Source organism: Notechis scutatus, chromosome 1, assembly GCF_049901735.1.
Source record: "Notechis scutatus isolate UNSWTSFEM ecotype Mainland chromosome 1, rNotScu1.2, whole genome shotgun sequence".
Taxonomy (NCBI): domain Eukaryota; kingdom Metazoa; phylum Chordata; class Lepidosauria; order Squamata; family Elapidae; genus Notechis; species Notechis scutatus.
Genome location: NC_142009.1, coordinates 298,973,309 through 299,001,293, shown reverse-complemented (window position 1 = coordinate 299,001,293; position 27,985 = coordinate 298,973,309). Strand labels below are relative to the sequence as shown.

Here is a 27,985-nt window from a genome sequence, read left to right as displayed (position 1 = left end):
AAAGAAATGCAGAAAAAATGGAATTAATTTTGATTTAAATCAATCAACCAAACCAGGTTGTGGTTTCTTGTGTCCTTAAATATGTGAATGCTGTGGTTATATCAGACTTTTTGATACTGTTATATAGTATTAAGAAGTGGGGTGCGAGAAGGAGGGAAACAGGATCAGTGTTACAAAAATAATCTGGTAGTTTTTCACTGTGCAACAATTTTGCAACTGATGTACATGCATCCAATTGTAATTTGGTATCATCTTACTTCATTAATGTTTTGCCCTTATGTAACACAGAAATTAATGAGTTACTTACTCAGCTTGGATTTTCCTCATGGTTGGGGACTCAACAGAACATGGAGAAATTGCTCTAAGCCATAACAAGGAAGAAACAGTGTAAATCAGACCCAGAAGGCAGAACACTATGAACATGTACATTGTTTCATATAAGGCTATGCTCGAATTGATCTCTATGCCTAAAGGAGGAAAGTGCAGTCTGATCATTCTTATTTTTGAATTTTACTCAACTTGTCCTCCCCAATGAAAGTATGAAGGCGAGGGAGTAAATAAAATAATGTAATCACTTTTAGAATTATTAAATGGATATTATTCAATCACTGTTAAAGGAGGAGAAAAAGGGAGAGAAATAAAAAACAGTTTATCAAACTTAAACCCGTCAATCTACATAGTGGGCAAAGGCAAGTAAAATACAGGAAACTCAAACCCTGGGCAACCAATCAGGAACTTTCCCCTGAGTTTTTAAAAAGGAGAGTGGAACATTTTGCCCTTGAAATTTTGTTTTTGTCTTCTATCCCAATAGGATAGATTCTGGTCAGTGAACAAGTAAACAATAAAATCACAAAATGTAAGAAATAAAAAAGTCAACAAAAAGCAACCTGAAAATAACAGAACATTCCAGCATATTCTTAATGCATGCAAAGATAGTAGAGTCAATGTATCTCTGGTGGAGAAGTCTTCCAAACTGTGAATTGTTACTAAGAAGGTTTGTTGTGTGCTCCATTGCCCTCTGCACTTCTCAGCATCCCCCTTCGAGAATTTTGTTGGGGATGGGCAAGTTGGTGCTTACTGAATCTCAGTGTTTTACTTATGATATATAGCAGGGGTGCTTAAATCTGGCCTGTGGGCCTGTCGTGGAAATATCAAAGGACTGGCCCACGGTGCCTCTACCGGCTAAAACGGGCTGCGCTGCCCCCCACATGAGGCCCATTTTTGGGCAGCAGAGTGCTGCAGGAGGTGTCTGTCCTATCTTTTCCCCCACTCCCCCAGGAGACCTAAAATGCTGATCTGGCCCTCGAAGAAATCCAGTTTGACACCCCAGTATATAGATTTCAAAGATGATAACCAGCACTTTGAATTGGGCCCAGTGTCTTCCTAGGAACCAGTGCTGCAACCTGGCATCTTTGTCTCAGTCTGAGGTGGCACTATAGAAGTTCAGCATACCAGTGACAACTCACCCTGAATAGATTAATTTTCCCACTAATTACATTGAGGTGTAGAACAAACTGGAGAAAACACCAAGTCTTGTGTGACCCATACTGTTGCTTCCAGAAACCTGTGACCTCCCCCCCTATGATCTCCAACTGCCACTCAGATTGAAACAGGATCACCATAAAACAGGTCTCTTAAAACACATAACTTTGGTAGGTTGTCCAGAAGAATACCAGTGTATGGAAGGATGGTCAAAACAAATCTAATTTCCATATTCCCTCCACAAAGGCAGTCCTGTATGTCTAACCCTTTATTAAAAATTGAGATTCTACATTTTGGCTTTACACAAATATAAACCCATCTTTCATCTGAATTTACTAATTCATTATTTATTAATCAAAACAAATATTGCGGTTCAAACAAGCATTTCATCTTTCATATTGCCTTTTTACTTTATTCGCTCTGCTACTGAAATTTTGTTTGAAGGAAAAGGTGCATATTTGTACTTAGAGAACATCATGCAGTTCTAAACCTCACAAAATACATCATTCGGGACTTCACAGGAAAGCACGGGGATGTGCCATCAGCCGTGAGGACAGAGTCACAGAGTGCGTCAAAAAAGAAGGAAAAAGATCCGAATATTGCTTACCTTGGAGTGGATAACCGAGAAACAGTTTTCATTTCATCAGACTTCTGTTCATTAGAAAACCGGGAATCTTCTACCTATATATAAAGAATACTGTTATTGATACAAAATTAATTTGTACAAGTAGTCCTCGACTTACAATCACAATTGAACCCAAGAATTCTGTTGTTAAGCAAGACATTTGTTAATCTTTTTGGAACTGCTGCAAGGACTATGATGTAGACAGGAGACAGGTGGTATCATAGCCTCCCCCCTGTTGAGAGAGGGCTGCTCAATTTTAACATAGATGGCCTCTTTTACCACTCTTTCAAACCAATGGTCCTTTGTTCAGAATGTGAACTTTGCTGTCTTCAAAAGTGTGACCTTTGTCTTTCAAATGCAGATGGACTGCTGAATCTTGCCCTGATGGGTAGAAGAACAAACCAGCAGTTCCAAGAAGATTCCGTATCAAGTGACCCGAGAGTACAGATAAACCCCCAAGTTGCCTCAACGACTCTCAGAGAGCTAAAGACCAACCTACACAGTGCTAACAACCAGATAACTTCAAGGAGTATATATTCCATTCCCTACCATTCAGTCAGAACTGAAGAAACTTCTTGGATGAGAAGCAAAACATCTTCAAGGAAACAAAGAAAGTCCGGTGTGCTTTTGAAAAGCACCTTTCGGACGAGAATGTGAGGGGGAGTTTGAGTGCCTATATGTGAATGAGAGAACCTCTAGTTGGGCAGGTGGGTGTAGAAACTATTACTGGTTGTTCCAGCCATCCAAACCACCAAACGATTCTGATCTACTACTATGCAATCTACTACCTTTTGGCCACACCTTCATGAAGATTAAGTCACTAAAGAATGGAATTCAATATAGCACATCTATTTGTTTTTCACTTTTTTAAAGATGATACCAGCTTGTTATGTAAACCTATTTTTAGACAAAAATGCAGGAAATAAAAAAGAATATAAAATAGTATTGTAAACATTGCTATTACTACGATATTATTAAACTAAAAGTGCATTAAAATGTTTTCATTAAAATATAATTGGATAAATGTAATCTTGCTGGAACACTGCTGAGAAGACTTAGTTACACAGTCAGCAAATTTTATACATCCTAACAGAAAGCCAGCAAGCAGCATCCCAATGATAAGCATAAACATACAGGCAGATTATTAAATATTTAAAAGATTAGAAACAACACTCTGAATTAGGCTGGAAACCCAAGGACAACAAGTTAAATTATGAGGGTATAACGATTTCTCCTTCTGCCCCACAATAACAATTGAAGCGGCCTTATTCTTCATCAATTGAAGTGTTCCAGTTATGGTTCCAGTTATATTTCCATTGTAATAATCTAGCAAAGGAAAAGACATTAATTTTTCTTAGTAAGGTTGGAACTAATGTACTAAACTGAAGTGGAATAAAAGGCACTTCTGCTAGAGCATCCATTGTGTTTCTATAGAAAACATCAAATCCAAAAAACATCAAATCCACAAAAGAGACCTTTTAGCGTTTCAGTGCAACCACTTTCACTATGGAATGTAACCAATTACCCAGAGCAACAGACTTCTTTTTACAAACTGCCTGATGACTGGAACAGAAACAAACAGATCACTTGAATTACCTCCTTCGTGATCTTCTGAAAACTAGGCAAATTTTCTTTTTCAGCTGCTTCAGATTCGTCTTGAAAACTACAAAAATACAATGATCCTATGTCATTTTTTCAGAAACAATACTCCCATATACTATTTTGAATATCTATGGGGCAAAATATATTACCATCTGGGTTCGAAAAACAATTATTAGAGTGCTAATGCTTATAGATGCTATACCCATCATTTGTGGGTGTTCATGAAGTGGCAGACAAATGGCCCACTGGAAGGAAAAATATGCAAGGAACTGATAATCCATCTGCTTATATAAATCATTTTAATAAAGAAGCTGTGATACAGATATAAAAGATCTGGAATATTAATAGTATCTATAGAATAACTATAGCACCTCTATAGTTAAGAGTGTTCACAAATGGCCTAGGTCTTCTAATCATGCCATAATCATTTCCTTGCTCGGCATTAAATATTGAAGGGACTCTTAATTTGCTATAGAATCCCAGTTCTAAAGAAGACAGTGGATTGATAGCACTTAATAAACCTTTAGCATGAGAGAAATAACTATTATTATATTTGGAGGAGATATAATTAAGACAGAAGACATCTACTCTGTATTATTTATTTCTTTGAATAAGATGCTTACTGCCTTGCACTGTGCTGCCTTTTAATATCCTCTATTAATATAAATGGAAATGAAGTAAAATATATGGGAGACCTGTGCTTGGCATCTAAATTACATGTATTAATGAATATAATCCTGTTAATATTTATGGCACTATACAACACGCTTAGCACAAAATATTGATACCTTCCAGTAGGAGCTTCTAGTATCAAACCTAATTTTTTGTTGAACTTTAGCCGTACATATACTAATAAATCCAAATTGAATATACTACTTGCAATTAAAATTGTAAGTCCGACTTTCAAAACAAGAATCAGGGCAGTCCTAACAATATTGGCTTTGATTCTTCAGGAGCCTGGTTCAAACGTCTTTTAAACATAAATCCAAAAGTGATTTTGATTAGATTACATTGTCTGTGTCTCAGTTTACTATCCTATTTCTTCTTTTATTATGAACACTCCAACCTTTTGCCAGAGCCAAGTAATTTCTGCTTACTACTCTGGAATAAAGCTTACTAGCTGTACTTCCATGTCAGAAAATAGATAAATCTGGTAGAATATTAGTAAGCAATATTTAAAAAAATCATAAATATGCTTGGATACAGACTTGCTGGAGGGCATAGAACTATTTTCTCCTAATTACTAATTGCTCTTTTCCTATGCCATTTCCCTTGCTATTCCAGAGTTTTGGGGAATCCTCTGGATAAGTCCTGGAGAAGATGGCATCATTCTCTTTCTTCTACAGACAATTCCCAATGGAAATCATGATTCCATTTGCAAATGGAGGAAGCTTTTCTATTTGTAGATAGGCATTTTTTCATCCAGCCCAATCACCCTGCACCTTCTATGAAAAATAAAATTAAGCAGGATCAAATTATTCATATAACTATGAATTCACAATATGACAGTGGGACCTCTCTGCAAAAATAAATACACCAACAAGCTGTGCATAGTAACTAAAATATAGGTGACGGCAGACCATAATGAGCAGAGACATGGGCTCCTAATCCATACAACAGTTCTTTGTAAATGTAATATTCCATGAAGGTGCACTTATGTCAGTTGAAAGTGGGTTTTCTTTTTAAAGAGAAGAATGAAATGAAGCAAATATGAGGTCTTTGTTAATTATCCATTTCCTCATTTTTCAAGGCTCTTGTTTATACTGTGGTAATAGTCACTGGATGAATTGTTGTCTTGAAGTACTACTATAGGACATTTTTCATCTATCTACTTCTAGCAATGTTACACACACCCACACTAGTTACTGCTCAGCTATCAAGTTTAGCTTTCCATTGTTAAATATGAACATGAAGCAGCAACTCAATGCCCCATAGAACAGGTTTGTGCAATGTCTATAATACAACTTCCTTAAGACAGTTCTTCACCTGCTTATTTCAGTTTGTGTTTCTGCTTCCATATGTTGCCTTAGATTCTCCCTTACTTTCCGTCTTGCTGGGGTGTAGTATCTGTACTGTGAAAGAAAGGATTTCGCATCCGACTTTAAAGTCCTTGGAGTGAATGGCTGCTGACCATTGGTAAAATGTTGGGAATGCTTATCCAGGAGATCCCCACTGCATGCTTTGGAGTCAGGAGTTTGGGCTTTTGAAGAATGCTTGCTTGCTGTAGTGTCAGAAGAACTACAGGAAACTCTAGAATGTATTTTTTGTAGGCTTGAAATGCTGGAATCTGAGCTTTCGATGGATAAGGTGGAGATTTTCGGAGCAATGCTTTTGTTATTTTTTTCTTTCCTTTGAAGGATTGCGCTTTGCTTTTCTGGAATCAATAGGGAGTCTAACCCACACTGCTGTTCACACGGTGCCCTTAAGGGTTCCTTGTCTTCTGGTTCTGATGAATGTGTTGGGGTGGGCTGGAAAGACAGAAAAACCACAGGCTATTATATTGGAGTCTTTTCATGAAAAGCAAAGAATAAATACCAAATGAATACTATTCTCTGCCATTTGTTTTCCTCATAATGAAGTGCTTATAAAAAAAATACAGAGATATTGATTGGACTCAGGAACTCTATTTAGGCTGACACATTCCCTTTGGCCCCACAAAGTGATAAAGACTTTCTACCGGGAGCTTTGGACTTGCCAGGTTGATTGTTCTCTTGCTCTGGGATATGCCTCCACTGTAAGCAGCTATTTCATTTATGCTGAAATAAAATATCAGTGAAATGGGGGGGGAGAATCTTCCAAGCACCCGCCATACAGCAGTATAAACAAATGGAATTACTATTAAAATGGCAAGTTGGTTTCTGTGCTATCCCCGTAATTATTTCAATTACTCAAATATCTACTTTCGCAAACAGCACTTGAACAAAATTTCTGTTTGTTTTATTTCATAATTTCCATAAAGTTTCTCACTGGTTATGCCTTATTTGTCAACCAGTCTGGGGTCTACTATAACTGTTGTGAAATTTCTTTCCAGATCTGATGAAGACACAGCCAGACAGAATTGTGTGGAAGTGTTATTTTATTCACAATCAAGAGCCAATAACCTCTTCTAGCCCATGAATAAAAAGACAAGAAAGTCATAAAATGGTGTCTCTATCTATCCTGTAGAGGAGGAAGGAAGGTCCATTGGGGATGGCAACAGAAAGCTGTACACCAAGTAAGAACATGACAACAGAGCTGACGACAGGCACAAGAGAAAGGTCAGCTAGGGGCAGTTGTAGTGGTGGCAGCAGCAGGGACCAATTGCAAATGCACCGGGGGTGTATGTGTCAATTTTTTATCATGTCACCATAAAGGCACTGTATGGTAATAAATTTGAGGACTGGTTGCAAGTTCATTTTTCTGTGCTGCCGTAACTTCAAATGACTGCTGAAGGAATGGATGTTGAGAAAGGACTACGTGTACAATTACATTTTCCTCTGGCACAACAGCTTTGAAAATGGGTTCAGAAGATATTTTTTAAAACACAAAGAAAATATTGAACATGTTGAAGAGAAATCAAAATTCAAAACACCCTTCTACTGGGTGTTTTAAATTTTGATTTCTCTTCAATGTTTTCAATAGTTTCTTTGTGTTTTTAAAAACATCTTCCGAATCCATTTTCCCCATAAAAAGGGGAAAAAGTTTAAGATTATAAACAGGGTGTACACTGGGCATTATAAAGGTAGCATTGTCTTGCTAAATAAATAACCAAGGCAGCATCTAAAGCAAGAGGTAATGCTGCACAGAAATACAGAGTTATTCTTTGAACTATGTAGTGTTATGCAAAGCACTAAGACTGAGATGTCATGAGCAAAAGAAATTAAAGCTCGGAGATGAAAGAAAATATAACTAAATCTAATTACAGATTTGCATGTTTTCTATCCTTGAAAATCAGTTTTCTATGCATTTGTTTTTTAAGCTGCTGTATTGATATTCTAAAGCACAACCAGAAATTACATTCAATTGCTAGTTAATAAAACACTATAAGAAGCCACATAAAGTTAAAGACACAGGAACCACTCTTTAGCAGTTCTTTCTCTTGACATCATTGATTTTTATGTATTCATTTACAACCCAGCATGCCACTGTGGAAAGGCATTACAAAAGTTGGCTGTGATAAAACTAGCAAGTCAGCAGACTTGAAGCTTTTGACAGACTATGAAATGGAAAAAAGTCATATAAATTCTTCAAAGCAATAAACCTGAACAAGGCACATTTTCTATTCCCAGGGATTCTTTGTAGTGCTTATAATGTACTGTATATCAGAGTATGAATCAGGAGAAAGATATTCATGGAACAATTAACTTTCAACAATGCACATGCGTATATGTATTTCACACAAATTCCCAAAGCAGCGGAGGTCCTATTAAATAACCCTGACAGCACAAAACAAATGGCCAAGCTTTCTACTTTTGACTTTCTGCTGAAACACTGAAATAAAATCATGAAAAATACTGCTGCCTGCACAAAATTTATTTATTTATTAATCCAATTGATATAACCACCCATCTCACCAAAGGCAACTCTGGGTGATGCCACAAACAGATAAAATCACATAGGAAAGCAACAATATAAAATATATAAAAATCACTTTAAAAGATAAATATTATAAAAACAGATATATGGAGTATGTCTTACTGCAGAATCTTGTAACACCTATTTAATTTTGGTGAATCAGAATATACTAAGGGCATACAGGTTTTTTTTATTGCAAGCTATTTGCCTGTAGAATGCCTAAGAATTTATAATAGGAATCAAAATACGAACATCAGGAAAATGCAATTAAAATGTAGCACATCAGTGCATTTTGACTCAAACAGTGTTGTTACATAGTGTTTAGCATTTAGTTAATTTGCTCATCTCTTTTCTCTTGTGTAGCCACAAAGAAAAGATGATAGCTTTTATTTCTATTTTAGATTAATCATAGTTTATCATGTCAGCTCAAATAAATGGTAGTTAATGTTAAACATATTTGATGAAAAAGCCAGCATCAAACCACACGTTGATCCAGAAAACTATATTTCTCTATGTATGATTAAGAAATGAGATACTATTGACATAACCAAAGACCACATATTTCCATCTACTGGATGTTCATAATACTCTATAAAGCAGGGGTCTCCAACCTTGGCAACTTTAAGACTGGGAGTTGAAGTCCCCAAGTCTTAAAGTTGCCACGGTTGGAGACCCCTGCTATAAAGCACATCCATATATTGTAGCAATTATTTTGTAATATTTTATTCTTTATGATCCATTTCATGGTCCCAGTACCTAAAATATCATTAACAACCCTATAAAGATGAATGTAATCTCTTTCTGTCTTATCTATTTTAACAGTTGTCTACTTAAAATAAGATGCTTTTGTTTTTCAGAGCTAATACTATACAATACAATGAACATTTTTGAAAAATACTCCTGCAGTCCATATTTCATTTTCTTATAGGACTCTGAAGCATTGATGTATATATTTTTTATGATTGTGAGCCAAATTATTAACAGGACAGCAAACTGGAAGGAAAAGAAATGAATTAAAATTCAATGACAAATGATGATAAAAATGGAATATTTAATAGAAAATCAAATAACAGAATAATTTAAAATTAAATTAAAGTTTATAACAAGAGAAAATATAAACAATTATTTGCATGGTACTGGCAGGACATACCTTCCACAGGTATATGGATTATTTTTGGTTCTGTCACTGAATATGAACAAAAGGTTACTACAAATGTCTTTCTCCAATTTCTAGATTTGAGCTGGAGGAGAAAGACAAAGGCATGTAATGTAATAGCAATGTTTCTAATAAAAAAGCTGACTCAAATGTTGGTGGTAATATATATTGGAAGACTTTGATAAGAACAACGACTGGAGAAAGCATTGGCCAGACTTGCTTCTACCACCAATCATGGCAGAAACACACTCCATAGCTCCTGACTTGGCATTCATGAATTTTGACACAATAAGGAAACATGGTCACAATTTAATTTCTTTTGTCTATCCTAGGGCTATCAAATTCACGTCGTCACAGCAGTGTCACATGATGTATCGGGACTTTTTTTTCCCCTTCGCTAAACCGGATGTGGGCAGAATGTGACGCATCTGGTCCACAGGCTGGGAATTTGACAGTCCTGGTCTATCCCATATGAAAACACTGACTGCCTTTTTCTGGTGAAAAGGTTCTTGGGTTTGTAGAAAAAGAAACTAGCAAGAAAGAAAGTTTATGGTAAAGGGCATTACAGGTGAAAACTAGGTATCACTACAAAGGAATAAAAAGCCAAGTCAAAGAAGAATTAACACGGATTACATTGGAAATACAGGTAATCCTCGACTTACATTGGTTCATTTAGTGACCATTAAATGTTACAACGGCACTGAAAAAAGTGATCTTTGACAGTTATGACCATTGCAGCATTTCTGTGGTCATGTGATCAAAATTTGGATGCATGGTAACTGGTGCATATTTCTGATGGTTGCAGTGTCCGGGGGTCATATGATCCCCTTTTGCGACCTTCTGACAAGCAAAGTCAATGGGGAAGCCAGATTCACTTAACAATCCTGCTTCTAACTTAACAACTGCAATGATTCACTTAACAACTGTGGCAAAATGGGACAAAACTCACTTAACAAATGTCTCACTTAGCAACATTTATTTTGGGCTCAATTGTGGTTGTAAGTTGAGGAAATTGAGAAATAGCCCAGAAAGTATTCAACAGTGCAAATAAAAAAAGGAAAACAATACCAAAAAATGTCTCTTTCCTACCACACTATGATACTTGCAAAGTTGTAAGTACTTTTTAATTAAGAACAAGTTTACTACCATGAGATAGGAAGATTCTACTTCTCCAAAGGAAATTGCCAACCTCAGTATCACTCAACAAAGAGTTTTTAAAGTTCTAGTTGCCATCAGCCATGAAATACTGGAAGGAATAGTTAGGAAAGGCCACACAAAAATCACTTTTCAGAGATCATTTCAAGCTCTGCAATCTATCTCTTTAAATAGCTTGTCTGCTAGGAATCTTACACATCAGTGAGCTGGATACACATCACATTTTGCCTAGTTTCATAGGCAAGTTTTTTTTTTTTTAAAAAAAAATCTGCCTTCTTTTTCCTAAGGCACAATATTATACAGAATTTTTTTAAGGTAGCAGAAATACAGTAGTTTCCCTTCTAGAATATTTAAAGACATTCCAGTCCAGCCTGTGATTTAGTCACATTCTTCTCACTTGCTCAAGGCTACAGCCTTCTGCCGAAACAGAGGATAATACAGAAATTAGTGCTTCAATTTACGGAGAATGCAACCATCTTTCTCTTTCCCCCAATGGCTCATTTTATGCTCAGTTAATACATTTTCAGAACAGACTACGGGTTTTAAAACAACAAGCCTCCTCACTGACATCTTTTATCCCTCAGCTGGCTCTAACTGAATATAACTGAGAGGAGAATGTAACTTCCCCACTTACTTGTTTAACGCAGTTCCAAAAGGGAAAATCACCCCTGTGGGCTGAAATCTGTAGAATCAAAGCAGCGTGTGTTCCTCAAAGCAGTATATTCCTCAAAGGCAAGAATTTCTCTCACCTCTGATATTGACTGATTTGGATCCTATTATCCAAACAAGCTTGTCAAAAAAAACACCAACCATTATGTCACCGATTTAGATTTTACTCCAGATTTTATTTTCAACAACATTTTCAAGCTGACAACAACATAGCTCTCTCTGATCAATCTACTATTCACCCATTGACACCCTCAGAATTTGATGAAGCTATTAGTCATGAAATCATTAGAAAGGGGTCATCAGTCGCTTATGAATGATCCAGAAGAGAGTGAACCTTCAACTTCAAGTGATGAATTACGAAGGTAGAACCCAACAGACACAGACTTGAGAGGATAATTAGGACTGCAGAAAAAAAAAACAATTACTACCAACCTGCCTTCAATCGAGGACCTGTATACTGCAGGAGTCAAAAACAGGGCTGTGAAAATATTTACAGACCTCTCACATCCCGGACACAAACTGTTTCAACTCTTTCCCTCAAAACGATGCTATAGAACACTGCACACCAGAACAACTAGACACAAGAACAGTTTTTTCCCGAAAGCCATCACTCTGCTAAACAAATAATTCCCTCAACCCTGTTCAACTATTACAAAGTCTGCACTACTATTACTGTTAATCACCCATCCCCTCCCACTTGTGACTGTATGACTGTAACTTTGTTGCTTGCATATTTACAATTTATATTGACTGTTTCCTAGTATGATTTGATTGCTTATTGTACCCTATAGCTATTATTAAGTGTTGTACCTTATGATTCTTGACTCTTGATGAATGTATCTTTTCTTTTATGTATACTGACAGTATTTGCACCGACAAATTCTTTGTGTGTCCAATCACACTTGGCCAATAATAATTCTAGAAGATACACCATCTAGTCCCTGAGAGAGCCAGAACCCTTCTCTTGCATCTCCTATATATATGTAAAGAGGTTATGATATGAACCCTACCAAGACTAAGCTACCCCAATTAATTGAAATATGGACAATTGGTTGTTCCATTGCAGAGGTAATAAACTTCATATGTTTCAATAATTATATTCATCATTGGCTTGCTGCAAGAAACCTAGCTTCCAAATGATTTGGCACTAAATGGATATAATGCTGTAGTTGGGAAAGATAGAGGTAGACCTAAAGGTGGCTTCAGTATATTTATCAGCTTTCCATGGCAAATAGCCAGATATACACTCTGGCACCAGCTTGTATCTCACATTGCTTAATATCCTGAATCAGAGCATCAGGAAGGACCTGGATTTCAGTTCAATGTCATATTTTCCCTTCAGCACTTCTGGATGAAAGATATATCCATTATGTCCCTGAGACTCAGGACAAGTCAAAACTATCCAACATTTTCTTCTTCTGTATTGCCTGTTTTATATAGAACCTGAAAATGCTTTAATTTCCCCACTCTTGACCAGAAAAACAGGATTCACCAATCAACAATATTAGCAATCTCTTCTTTCCGGTAATGGACATCAACCTTGAAATAACATAAGATTGCCAGGTTTTGTATAGCAGCATGCAAAATCAGGCAAAGAATAATTAAGAGCAACTGAATCTGTCTGAGAATGGATAGCCAGAAATGGCTCAGCTCTGCATTAACTACTAGTTGCTTTTTAACTTTTTTTTATGCTTTGGTGCATATATTTTATTGTATTCTCAGGTTTGAAAGGGATTTGTAATATAAATTTATAATCTACAAATTCCTTTGGAATAATTTTATTATTTTATCTATCTTTTTTATTTGTATTTTATGTTGCTATTTTAAAATTTCTATACAGATTTGCTAATTTTAATTTGTTTTTGTGACTTGTATGAAGCCTGAGCTATCTTCTTAGCACTTTTGGATTTAATATTGTCTTTTAGCTTAAATTCTTTCTTTGTATTTAATAGCAATAGCCCTTAGCCTTATATACCTTCAAAGGATGGAAGGTTGAGCCAACCTTGAGCCTGGTGAGAGTTGAGCTGCCAAATTGCAGGCAGCTGGCAATCAGCAGAAGTAGCCTGCAATACTGTATTCTAACCATTGCACCACTGTGGTTCTTGTACCTTTTCTAATTACTTTAATACTGTCAATTTAGTTTTGTATATTTGAAAACTAATTCTCCTGCACTGATTAATGGCCACAAAATTATTTACTTCTCTTAGGTTAGTTTTAACTAATAAGAATAAAGCTTTTTAGCATAGAAGCTTTTTACATTTTCTATGTATCGCTCCTCTTTATTTATTTTCTGATGTTCTGGATATTTGAAAACCATTTTCTTCTTTCTTCCTGCTGGTTGATGACCACAATAAAGTTATTTGAATTTATTTATTTCTTCATACATATCATGGTATCAAACATCAAGTTTGACAATAGAAGGGCCCTGCAACTCAGAGTACAAATATTCTCCCTTATTGGTTTGACAATAGAGTATCTCCAGATTAGGGATTCTCAACATTTCCATTGCAGAGTGTAACTTGGGCCAGTTGCAGCTCTACAACAATTGGGCTATTCATAAGAACATCAATCAAGATGAGTTGAGAGTGAGCCTAATAAACATATTCTCCATTACCAATAAATTTACCACTGAAGAGAAGGAGCACAACATGTTAGCTTTTATATCCGAAAGGATGAAAACATATACAACACATTGATACTATGGGTCAATTATTCATATTACTGCATAGGAGATAACTGACTAGCTTTTTGAGACAATCAGAACCAGCATGATGTTTGACAAGTCTGATTTGAAAGCCATTTTTTATTTGGTTGGCACCTGGCATATTCCTTTTAAAATTTTGAAAAAAAGTTTCACCAAGATACATATTGCAAATCCTGCATTAGCATGATAAAAATCAGTAGTGAATACAAAGGTTATTTATTCAACAATCCGAAATGACAAAAACTTTGATGAATGACAATAATGGTAACCAAAGGAGTCTCAGATGTTTAAATTGACATTTCTCCCTTTTATTTCAAAATATAACAAAACAAGCAAAAACAACAGCATATTGTATTATCCATCTCCACCAATCATGAGCAACTTTTCTAAATAAAGTGATAATCTGGGAAACTTATCATTCACTGTCAACTACCAAGCAGTCATGCAAGAATTGGCAAACTAATAATCAACATTATATAGCAGCTTGAAGCCAAATACTCTGTTATGCACATTTTAAAATGAAAATGAACCTCACCATTTACAATACTCTCCCCATTTCTTCCCTGCAAATAATATTCTAGCTGTCTATCAGAGATCATTTTCCTAACTACTGTTATTCCATGCAGTGCTAGTCAACAACTATGTTTTATTTGAGCAATTTATTTCCTCCATTCCATTTTTTTCTCTTTCTGTATAGCTGGGAAGAGGTACATACATGAATACAAACAACTAACTTTCATTTATAATCTAAATCTGTCTTCTCCAACCAAATTATACTTAGGACCATAATTTTAAGATTTAATAATACTGACAGAAATTTGGAAGAAGGAATTTCAACACATTTTAGAGGAAACAGATTGAAAAAAGGATGAAGTAAATAATATTTACAAAACTTAGGACACAAATAAAAGAAAGCTAGAAGTCTCTATATTTCAGATTACAATGCATAGCGATCATGTGCAGGTCGTTCTCAAATTTTGACTCTTTGTTCAGTGACCATTCAAAGTTAAGGAGGTGCTGAACGAATGGTGCTTATACTTGATCCCTGAAATTATGACCACGGCAGCATTTCCACAGTGATATGATTAAAATTCAGATAGTGTTTGGCAGCCCATTTGCACTTAAGATCAGAAGAGAGCGTCAACTCTCTCCCACTTGCCTATCACCCCTCCACCTCTCTCTTTTGGTCACCCTACATAAGCAACGGTAGTGGCACTGAGGCTGAAATAGACACCAGGGAAGTCCAGCAGTCTCAGCCAGATGCTAACACTCCCAGACCTCTACTTCAGCCCCAGCATTGCTACTGTAGAGTGTAGCCTCAAGCCCCACACCACAACTCAAAGCCTCTGCTGAACTCTGCTTGCCCTACCACCTTTGCTTCCCTGTGCTTCACTCACCCTGCTGTACTTGCTGCCCTGTAAAGGGCAGGTATATTTATAGCAAGCCTATCACTAAATGCAGATAAATTGAAAACAGGTATTATAGGCTTATTTTGCAAGAGAGTATCACACATGATTTAAAATTTGGTGTGTGTGTGTATGTGTGTGTAGAATTTTCCTGATTGATGCTAGACAAAAATGGAAGGACGGATTAAATTTCAAGCTTCCTCATTCTGAAGCAGATGAGTAAGGAGAAAATCATATGGAACAAACTCCAGTTGCAATCTGTTAATCCTTTTAATTATTATTCCCCCCTCCAGCAGGTGAAAAAGATAGCAGCAGTAGAATTAAATTAAGGTGAAATTAAGAAACAAGCCTGTAAATAGGCATGAACCATGTATAAAAATGTATAGAAAATTTACGCTTTTTTTCCAACTTACAAGTTGATATAGTGGTAGTCCAGAACAAATCTAAAACTGGAAAATGAGAGACAGTACTGGAGAATTTTGCCTGTTCCTATTCAGCACAAATTAAAATCATAGAAATAAAATTATAGGAATTACACTACTATATGCTCTTGCTTATTCTTAAAAGGAAGTATTTACTAAAATATTTTTGGTGACTATTTAGTAGAATACTGCTATTCAACAATACTAAAACCGGGAAGGAATTCTCCAGTATTAATAATGAAAAAGGAACAAGAGAATAAATATGCCTACTTTTGTATAGGTAGCAGACAACAGTCTTCTACTTTCCCTGGAACTTGATCGGGATACCTGTTGAGATGAAATCATCTCCTTCTCACATTTTTCTACCTCTTTCTTCAGTTTCTCTCTTCGTTGCTGATCTGAAACTTAAGAGGAAAATATTAGCTAAGGTTAAACTACTAGGATTAAAGGGATTAAAAAAACACACACACACAGATTGCTATGTTTGTGCAGACAAAGGTAGAAATGGTTTTCAACTAATGTCATTTTTTGGTAGCAATAGTTATGAGATGATGAGAAACTTGACAATGCCCTGTAATCTGATATACTATCTTATTCTTGAATGCATATATAAAAGGGTCTATATTATAAATTGACATAATTTTATTCTATTTAATGGCCCAAATCCAAAGTAAGAACATCACTTTAAATTTGAATTAAAATTAGTAAAGCAGGGATTAGTCACAACAAGAATGCCCTACTGTTTTTCTAAAACAATAACCAAACCTCATATGATACAAATAAGATAAGATGATAAGGTAAGATAAGAGAAGTTGAGATGAGATCAGATAAGAACAGATAAGATTACCACCTTTGGTCTGCCAACTTTGTATGACCTGGCATCAGAATGTAGTACAGAAGACAGAATTTGTTCTGCTTCACTTTCTGTTTTTGTTAATTTGCAGTTATTTGCAGCACATTTTCCCAACATTTCTCCAACCAATCCAGATTGCTTTGAATTTTCTTTCTATTTCCTAGGCAATATCCCACTCAGTGTTATAACATCTACAAATTTAATAAACATGATCTGTTCCAGAATTTTCCCAGTTAGCAATTTTAGACTGATCAATCTGTCATTTCCTGGATCTTCCAGTATCACTTCTTAAAATAATTTTTATTGCCCTTTATTAACCATGAGAAAAAAAAGCACAGAGTAAAATAAACAAGAAAACAAAAATACATATTAGAATAGATATACACACAAGAAAAAGCTAAATTCTTAGACAGCAAATTAAATGCGGATCAAATAATATTGATCTTTCCATAACATCAAGGATCATTGTTCTCTTCTTGAAGAAAAGTACATTTTTTTTCCCCCAGTCGTCATCTGGCATTTTAATCAGGATCTCAATAATACAAAGGTTCAGCCAAACTATAATGATTTTTTTCAATACAGTAGGATGCAATTCATTTCCTTGTGAAAATTTAATCTAAAGAGGTATTTCCTGAACATGTTTACTCAATCTCAAGCTTCAATTTTGCCTCTTCATCATAGCTTTCCCATCTTCACAATGTCCTGGTGGAGTACCCAATTTTCTTTTTTTTGTTGATTAAGAATGAATCAAAATGCTAGCTCAGTTTCTATGTCTTTTGTTTGTTACCTTAAAATATTTTGCCACCTTTATTAATCAGCTAGCATAATTCCTTTTCTTTTATTTTGAACATATCTAAAGAAGCCCTTTGATAACTTTAGTTCACACTGAGTTTTGGTTTACCTGATACCAGCTCTATATTCCAGGATACCTGTCTGTACTCTTATCTGTGACTTGGTCCTCTTTCTTATATGAACAATTTTCTGTCTTCATGAAAACATAGGAAGTGCCAGGGGAAAAATGGTTTAAACAGCTAAAAAAAAAAGGATTAAAATGCATTCGTATGGGACTAAACCATCCCACCCTGCTAGACTTCCAAGAGAAACAATTTATGTTGCTGATTCATAACCAAAAAAATGTTCCTTCATGTACAAATACTTCTGTTTTCAGCTATATTTTTGTAGAGCAGACTGTATTTTTGCCCTAAATAATTTTCACTAGTCTTTAGCTTGTTGTCATACCATTTTATAAGATATTTTTATTATACAGAATCAAAAGCCTGAAAGGATTGGAAATAACTTCCAAAATCTTCTAGTTCTATCCCCTTCCCAATGGAGGAATCATGAACTGCATCATCCTCCACAAACAATCTTTCAGTGGTGGACATTCATTGATTGATGATTTGCTTAAACAAAAGAGATATTAAACAATATCTACAGCTGCCTTTCTCGCCAACAGATTGTAGGTGGCATCCAGGTTAAAATCAAAACAACACAATTTAAAAAGCAAATACACAAAATCATAATACTGTTGAACACTACTACTGAACAGTGTGGACCAGCTCTTGCTATTTAAGATTACAAAATAAACAAAACAAAATAAACACAGATTTTTCATCATAACTTATACTGTATCAATAACATACCATACCATTATGTACTCAGAATTTGAACCATGCTGAATTGAAATATCACAGTTCAGGCTATTTTCTGTTGTGGCTTATTGTGTTCATTCATTGATAGACAGCATCCACCAGAAATAATAAACTGTCGCACATTTCAAATCAACTTAAAAATTTGAAGATGAGAGGAAGTGAGAGGAAATGTCACTGCAACCAAGGTATATGTAGTAATGAATAATAATTCTAATTTCTAAATAATAATGAATAATTGTATGAAATACAATTTTCATGCTATGCTTTTTAAAATTATTAACAAATCAAAGAAAATACTTACATTTTATACTGTTTAATCTGCTTTTTGGTAATGAACAGTCTATAGCAGCTGAAAACAAACAACACAAAGCCAATAAAAAAGTAATTTATGTTGCAATAGACTTTGCTTGATATGAGCTATCAATATGTATCTATAAAATGAAACTTTTTATAATTGAAGCTTATCAGCTTGTCCAAACTTTTAATATATTATTTTATTAATTGCTTACTTATATACCTACCTATTTCCAACTGTAGTTATATGCTATTCATTCCTGAGGCTACAGACAGCTAATATTTTTTTTTTAAAAAAAACCCAAACCCATATAAATAACCTACACACAATACAGATCCCACCTGCATATTATAAACTCCTTTCCCTGTGCCAACTCGAAAACAAAAGTTGCTACAAGTTTCCTAAACCACAGAAAGGATGAAACAAACAAAAGCTCCACAGCATTAGTAAAACCCACTTCCAAGACTCTGTCAGATGTCAGTCCTACAAGGAGAGGACTGTAAATAGCTAATCAATATAAAATATGATCAGACAAGTAAATGAATTCCAGAGGAGGAGGTATTTCAAATAACGAGCCATGTAGGACCTTAGAGATGAAATTTTGAGGCCTACTGTTTTCCAGGATTATGCCATCTTTAGTGCTTGATGGAATCAAAGTGCCCAAACAGACCCAAAGGGCAATTTGTGGTACTCCTCGATTCACAACTCTTGCTTGAAGAGAGATAGTAGTTGTGGTTAAGAGGGTCTTTACACAGCTCTGGATTGTGCATCAGTTGTGCCTATTCCAGAATGGGGAGGCTTGGCTCACATTCATTCATGCCTCCATACTGTACTACTGAAATCCACTCTACATGCGGCTGCCCTTGAAGAATTATTTAGAAGTTTTGGCTGGTTCAAAATGCAGCAGTGGAGGCAGCTATATGTGCTCCTAAGACAGGTCATATTAAACCTCTCCTCTGCAATCTGCATTGATTGTTTGCTTTAGGGGCCAATGCAAAGTGCTAGTTTTAACTTTTAAAGGTCTTCACAGCATGGGACTAGGTTATCTGTGGACTGCCTGTCTCTAATTATATCAGTCTGGCCCATTAGTTCTGGCAGAGAAAGCATCTGCAGATACCATCTGCCAAGGACCTACATTTGGCAGATCCTCCAGGTAGTGGGTCTTCTCTGCTGTGGCACCTGTCTTATGGAACTTTCTTCCACCACCCCTCCCAGATATAATAATAACTTCATCCTTTTAAAGTTCCGGAAATTCCTCAAGACCTGGTTATGCCAACAAGTCTGGGAATCAGACTAAGCTCCTGTGAGATTGGTGAGGTGAATGGATATATAAATTTGATAAATCAATCAATCAATAATATCATGCAGATATAATACTGATAGAAGAAAATATGTGTATGGGGTCCTTGCTAAGCATTGATCATGTTATCTAGTGCATTAATGAAACATCTGTAAGAAAACAACCAAGCTCAGAGAACACCAAGGACCCCACAGACATAATGCTGCACTATGGTCAGCCATGAAAATAAGAAGGAAAACATCCAGAAATCTTAATGTGCTGAAATTTGAAAAATATTTTTGGTTTTCTGAAACACCCCACCCACCTTAAAAACATATATTTTTATTCTGTATCTCGAGTAGCCTTTATAGAGACTAACAATGAATGAAAGACTGCCATGGTATCTTGAATATGGGTTATTATCTGCCTTCAGTTAAAACTTCTGGTGTTCATCTAACATTCTATATATTCCATAATAACATATCATTTATATCTAGCAGTGATTTTTCTCACCTTAGGAGAGCTTAAACTTGAAAAAATGTGTAAAAAGTAAAAACAGTATACTGAGCTGACAGCTGTATCAGCAGCATATTAGTTAGACTTATCAATTCAATTGCTCTGGGTTTCACCAGAATTAGTCTTAGGACTCAGAAAAATATTTAATAGGTTTTTAAAAATATAATTATGTCCAAAGACCATATCTGCCAAGCTTTCATTAGTTACTGTAAGACCCCTAGATCTTTAGTACTGGCAATAAGGCTTCCTCATCACCTGGCCCAATTTCAAATTAAAACAGTCAGACCTCTAATGTTAGAGAGGATGAGACCAACTGCCATCTGGCTACTTCCCTGCCAAGAAATCAGCATCCATGCTAGCAAAGAGACAGATAATTTAAGTCCTATCTTATTTACTTAACACATTCCTTTCCTTAACTGCCTCAAGCAACAGCCATCAGTGGAAGAGAGGAGGTAGAGGCCTCCTCCACACGTCTAATTTGGTCTAACTCCTATCTGCCTTTTCTCAGAACCATCATTTGCAGTTCCATTATAGCATCATTAAGTATCAGGAGTGGGAAATGCTCTGATTTCATGCAGACTTCAGCATAATTTAGCTCTCTGAATGCTTTAGTTCTGCTTGTGAACTGTAACAATGGTGTAAGAGGAAATAATGAACTGAAATGGAAGCTTAGACAAAAACAGCTATGCCACTGGGGTTTCTAACTCTTGTCTTTATCATCTGTAGACCCCAACTGACTTCCTGAGGGTCAATAGTGTCCTGAATGTATTTTCCTCTTAACTCCACTGATCTATTTCTTTTGCTTACTAATACCTTCAACTAAATAAACTTGGATGCTGACAGAAATGGCTTATTTAAATGTAGTAACTAAATACTACAGCTTCCAGGCAAATCCCAGCTTGGAATTATCAATTATCAATAGAATTAAACCAGTGCATAGGCAAAGTACCTGGTTTATAGTGATATTCGATGTCTCTGTAGAACAGAGAAAACTATTCTGATCAAATTACCTACATATTTTTCTTTTCTTCTTCAATATAGTACATTTTTCCATCTTACATATATAATTTAATGTGGAGTATTACCCTGTAAACATAAATTACCCCAAAGTATGTTGGATATTTCATCCATTATAAAAATAATTGTCCTGCTGCACAGAAAAAATGGGATCCTAATTTAGTACACCCATTTACATATTTGTAATTTAAATTGCTTTTCCAGCTGTAAAACAACTTCATTAGCAAATGCCTTTCTTAAAAAGCTACTATAAGAAAAATAGTGGGTCAAGGGGTGATCATAAAATAGAAAATATTTTGTTTTGAACCCTAAACAATCCATTACATTGCAAAATGTCTATCAAACCATGTTGGGCCACTCATGGTTCAGTCAAAATATAATCCAGAACTTTGGGTTGTTCCAATTCAAATAAAACAGAAGACAAGTGAGATGATGAAGATATTTTAATATAAGAGCTCACTTGCAAAATATACTATATTAAAACAAGTCAGGTAAGTCTGCTCTGTGTAACCTCTCACTCTCTCCTCAGCAGTTGTCAACTTGGCATAACCACGTGGTCCAGCCCATCTGTTTCCCAGTGCCACCCTTCTCTCTCAGTAAGCCACTGCTGATGCCAAAGAGGGACATAACCTACCAACCTACCCCTACCCTAACATTTCCTGTGAGAAAGTTTACTCTCATTCAAACAAAAGTAAAAAGGTAAAAAATATGACATCAGATGAGTACTATCCAAACAAAGTAAAGATTAAAACTCTTAAAAGATAAGTACTTCTAGTCGTTTACATAGACTAGGTAAGGGAAACAGATGCAAGACACTGGTTTGCTATAAGTGATACATAGCTTCTTAGGTTTTCTACAATAAAATCTATTTGCTAGAGGTTATTTGACTCTTCTGTGCTATTTTGTTCTTAGCAGAGCCCCAAACAGCTGAAACATACATATTGTGACAGCCACCAAGTTATTCAGTTATTCAGTTTCATTAGTATTGGCTAGTAGGTTAGAATGCATATCTACTGACCAAGGGAAAAGCCTCACTGAATTCAAGGAAATTTAGTTCTGAACAGACCTCTACAGGAATATTACTTTTGCCTTATTCTGTAATCTCTTTATTAAAAGAGATGAAAAGATCTCTCTGCTAAATATTAATAAGGATATATCACCACTTTGGAGAATATCTGATCAATGACCAAGGAAGTGGCATATTATTATATAATTATTTTATATAATTGTTATCTGAAATCTCCAAACTTTCATTAGTATTGGCTAGTATACTTCCTATCTTTAGCTTTTATGTCTGTTTCATTTTTAGTGAGAAAATAGTATGTACTCAAGATTCATAAATATTTCTGATTCAATTAGAAATGCAATCATTAGAGTGCTAATAAATAAAGAAATTGGCATTTTTCCAACTTCTAAATGATATCCATTAATCCCAATACTTGTTTAAAAAAATACTGTAGATAGAAGAAAACTGCCTTTGGAAGCACTCCACAAAAGGATGTGGAAATTATAATCATAATCACAACAATAAATTAAACTTGTATGCCACCAACCTCTCACCAATTCAGGAGAAAACACAGGGCTATAACATTTTGGACAATGAAATGATCTATCTCACTTTAGTTTAAAAAAAAACATATTGCAAGGGCACACATGATCTGCATGTCTAACCAAATTTTCTTAAGAGTATGTCTGTTGCAAAATCTTATTTTCTGATAACAGAATATTTATAATACTTTATCCTTTTGTTGCCTTTATAAAGTTTGAAGCAATATATACACTGTTGTGTGGCTCAAGCCCATCTGTGACCATCTAGGACCAGGTGGACATTTGAATCTGATCTCCTGGGGCCTAGTCAGACATTCTTATTACCATACTATATGAGTATTATAACAAATGTTTGGAAAGAATTCAAGTATGAATATTTTTACCTTTGGCTGAAAGTATTTTATTATAATGAACAGCCATGTGATCCCTGATGAGGTACTGATTACTGAGTCTGCGGGAGGAGGAGTCAATGCAGAAAGCTACCAAAATAAAACATATTTGAGCATTAGGATAAAACACCAATAATTTTTATCCACAATTGCAGATACAAGGAAAAAATTGAAAATGTGTATAAAGGTGGCATTAAAATGAAATAAATAGCACAGTACACCTGAATATTGTTGTATACTGTTTTTCTTGGAATGAATGAACTGTATGAAAAAGGGAGAATGATTCATGAGAAACCAGTGATCTAGCCATAGAACCTAATTATTTCAATGATTAAATGATTAAATATAGCTAAATTTTTCTGCCACAAATTGTGGCATTGTCCAAGACAATGGTAGTTAAAACTTCTAAAATATTTAAAACACAGAACTGAGATGAAGGTGTACTAAAGGAAACTAGACATGCTTAAACTAAACCAACTTACTCTAGATACCTTCATTTGGTCTAAAATGTTATTAAGTAGAAACAAAAATGATTAGGTGGAACCATAAAACAAGAATTGTTTAGATTGAACCAGAGGGAAAACCTCACTCAGGTCAAGAAGATGGCAGTTTGTATATGAGATCCTTCTTTTTCTCACATATAAGAGAATAAGTAGTAGATTAATGAAATCCTTGGCAGAGAATTTTTCCCAAGATTTATATAGCATTCTCTGAGGTGTTTGTTCTATAGAAAAGGTATATTTTATAACAGGAATATTTGTTTTGTAAGTCTTATTTAAAATAGCTTGATAAATGGTCGGGAATACTTGATGCCATTGTATTGCTTACAGGTATAATAGATTTTCAAGATGAAAGATCCCAGAAAACCCTCTGTAAAAGCACTATATTTTTAAAAATTTAAGTTACTACTCCTTTTTTTATTTAACATTATAAAAAATTAATGATATAGTTTTAGGCTCTAAACATAATGATGTTTCATTAGGCACATCTATGCTATGAATTTAGATAAAACAGGATGCCATTTCTTCCAGATCCCTTAATGCAAGGGTATCAAACTCAAGGCCTGGAGGCCGGATCTGGCCCGCGGGGTGCTTAGATCTAGCCCATGGAGCTGCCCTAGAAATAGCGGACCGGCCTACGTGGCCTGCATGGCCCACCTGAGCTCCATTTTCTCTGTCAGAGGGCTGTCGCAGCTGAAAACAGAGCTCAGGAACCCATTTTCACTGGCAGAACACATGGGCCACCACAGGTGCCCCCAACATGAGTGATGTCAAGCTGGCCATGCCCATCCTGGCCATGCCCAACCCGGCCCCTGAGGTCTAACACAACCCTGATGTATTTGATGTATTTTAGCTGTATTTGCTGGGATCATAGATTCCAAGAGGTCAGGGGACTGCTATCACCACGCTTATTCAATGGGCTTGCTTTCTTGGTCTTTTTGGCTTTCTTGGTTTCTTAATACCATCAGAGTTCATAGCCTGTGTTAAGAAAGCAGTTCCAACAACTAAATAATCATATATTAAATTACATAAGCAGATTAAAATCAACCCTCACACAGGACTGAGAATTCTTCTGTTACTGAGCCATGAACAAGATGAACGCTAATCACACAGCCATTTCAGCAATGCTTCTGCCAGGAAAAGTTTATGTCTTAATAGTCAGTGGAGCAGCACATATCCATGCATATGAAACTAGCAGGAGACCCTCAAAACAGCTACCCCAAGAATAGACCCATTATGAAGTCAATGTGATCATTCTGAGGTAAAGAGGCTTAAGGACTTCAGCTTGAAGGTTCTGACAATTTCATGCCAATGAAGACAGAAAGCACTGATGAGGCAAGTGGTGAGAGAACTTACTTAAATTTTCATAGAGTAAACATAGCAATTTTAATTCACCATGTTTTGAAAACAGAAGGTAAATAAAGAACTATGATAATACTTCATGTACATTTTTTGAATTATTATGTTACATGATTTTCAAAAATATTTAGTCATGCTTCTTTAACAGTTTTCTCTAGATTGAAAGTTGTATTATTTATTGCTAAAAACGAGATAAAGAGGGCTAAATATCTTCCTTAAATAACACTATTAGGTTTAGATTTAATTTCTTGGTTAAAGCCTAACTGATTTGATTAAATTCTGTCAAACTAATGCTTAAATAAAAGACTTGTAGCAGTCTATACCTAGCGTGATTTCCAAATAAATTATTAATCATATCACATAAATTACTTACCATTACTTTTTGTACTTAAATGTCCTTTGAATGGGCTTGCTAATCCGTACCTTGGAATGGTTAGATATTCTATTACTGAAATAAAAAAGGAAAAAAAAACAAGTTTAGATTGTTGTAATTGCCTATTGTTAAAAAACTGGGGTTGTAGATTTTTTTTAAAGCCTATTTTAATATTGTGCTATCAAGAAAGAATATTCATTAAATGCTGTGCTTTCACAGGCTGTTTTTATACTGATGCTACTTAGTAGTTTAGACTGCGATGAAAGCAAATGGCATATTTTTTTCTTTTTTATAATTTTAGTAACTTTATTAGAAAACAACATAGAAGTAACCAATGCAGTCTTTGCAAAAGTTTTTTCAGCAAGAAATATTTCAAGTTTAACACTAAAATTCATGGAAAATGTAATAGCTCAGCAATTAAAGAAATATTAATTTGAGAGTCTCTAAGACCAGAATAATGTTTGTTAGTTTGTCAATGTTAGAATTAAGCCAGCCCTGTGTGGAAACTAGAATATGCTGATTCAAAAGAGCAGAAAAAAAAGCTATATAAAAATGAATCTATTCACCTCTTGAAAATTTTGCTAGGAAGAATGACAAAATGGTACTTGCAATACAATAAAACAATAGCATTATATCTTTTCTTACTTCTCATATAGTCCTGGCTGAACTGCATGGGAAGATGTCCCTTTGTTTAAATGTTATAAAAGAACTTTTTGAGATGTTTGCACAGTTGAAGTTCCTGTTTCTCAATAACTCTATTTTGAGTTTTACTTTAGATGTCACTCATTAGCTTAATTTGCTAATAGTAATACAAAAAGCTATGAAGACTCTAAGTAGTCCTTACCAACTGCCTCGTTTTATGACCATTCAAAGTTATGATAGTGTAAAAACACACCCAAAGCTTCCGACCAAACTTCCTTTTTATGATCATTCCAACACCTTGCAGCCATTTGATGGCAACTGGCACACATTTATGACTGCTGCAAAGTCTTGTGGTCATGTCATTTCTGGGATTCACAACTGGCTTCCCAGAAGCAGAATTAATAAAGATAGAAGTAAAACTACAAATCAAGTTCATGTGATGATTCACTTAACAACAGAATGGAGAGTGATGTTGTAACTCTATCTCAGTCATGTGTTTTTCTGTGCTTGGCAACAGGTCCCAATTGGGGTTGCTAAGCAAGGATTAACCTGTATTTTTTTTCTCTGAAAGTTCCACTGCTATACATTTGCACTTGGATAATGTCACTAATAAAAACTTTTCTCAGAAAGAATGGCTTTCTCATTAATATTTTTAAAGTAGTACTTCCTCAATCTGTGTTATACATGCTTAGTAGAAAATACAGGCCATTACGTGAGACCTTCCATTTTTTATTTTATTTAATTATTTACTATTTAAAACATTTATATGGCCGCCCATCTTTCAGACAATTTTGGGCAGCTTTCAATAAAATGGAATGTAAGTACATCCTATTTTGCATGAAAAAGCTAAGATAGAACAGAAAGATTCTTTCATTCGACAAAGACTTTTAATATGTCTTTAGGAAATATCCATGTCTTTAGGGAACATCCATTAGGTAGTACTCATTTATCTTTCAGGATATGTTTTATGGATATTCTGTTATCAAGAAATTATTTCTACCTTAAGATGAACAAGACTACAAAAGCATGGATAGGATAGATCCGTGGTGGCAAACCTATGGCACATGTGCCAGAGGTGGCATGCAGAGCCCTGTCTGTGGGCACACGTGCCGTCACCAGTTGCTTTTTTGGTTTCTGGTGCACCAACTGGTCTTTGTGTGTGCCGGAGCACCGGAAATCCAAAGACCAACTGGCTGGTGCGCGGATGTGCACAGGCTAGCTGATCTTCATGTTTCCAGTGCTCCACCGCGTGCATGTGCGTTCTGGTTTGGGCACTCAATGCTGAAAAGGTTTGCCATCACTGGGATACATGTTCTTAATTCAACAGACTTTAGACACAATGGACACTTTTTAATATGAATTTCATCAATGAACTTCTCCCATTTCATGGATTAATGTCAGGAGCTGACCATTAAAATGTATCTATTGAATTGAAATGTTACTGCAAAATCACTTTTATATCAACTGCATAATTATAAATGACACAAAGTGATGCAAATGGAATACATTTAGACTTAACACACTCAGCTTTAATGGACATCACTCTTGGATGATCATTAAATTAAGGTTTTATTGCAATAGGATAGAAATCAGAAATATAAAAATTATGGTCCACCATCATCCTTTTATTATCCCACTCATGTCTTATTTTCCTCCGAACTGGACTAATGCCTCTGAACTAACTGCAATGCATGCTACATAAAACTGCCTCTGAAAATTATCAGGAAACTGCAATTGGTCCAGAATCGGATAGCACAAGTAGATATGGATACCTCTTGCTATGCTCA

The 27,985-nt window shown here is 35.4% G+C and overlaps 1 protein-coding gene across 3 annotated transcripts in view; it reads right to left on the bottom strand.

Moving 5' to 3' along the window:
* The window catches only part of SPATA7 (spermatogenesis associated 7), a 38,322-nt gene that overhangs the window by 6,334 nt on the left and 4,003 nt on the right, over positions 1-27,985 (bottom strand). Inside the window, exons 2-9 of one of the 3 annotated variants that reach the window (XM_087952044.1) lie at positions 25,557-25,631; positions 23,319-23,414; positions 18,582-18,629; positions 16,046-16,179; positions 5,696-6,177; positions 3,704-3,770; positions 2,090-2,163; positions 308-361 (exon numbers count right to left, since the gene is read on the bottom strand). In XM_087952044.1, coding sequence (XP_087808170.1) covers positions 308-361; positions 2,090-2,163; positions 3,704-3,770; positions 5,696-6,177; positions 16,046-16,179; positions 18,582-18,629; positions 23,319-23,414; positions 25,557-25,631 — 1,030 coding nt within the window. The remainder of the gene's footprint in view (positions 1-307; positions 362-2,089; positions 2,164-3,703; positions 3,771-5,695; positions 6,178-16,045; positions 16,180-18,581; positions 18,630-23,318; positions 23,415-25,556; positions 25,632-27,985) is intronic. The other 2 variants (XM_087952045.1, XM_087952046.1) reach the window with 2 other exon arrangements.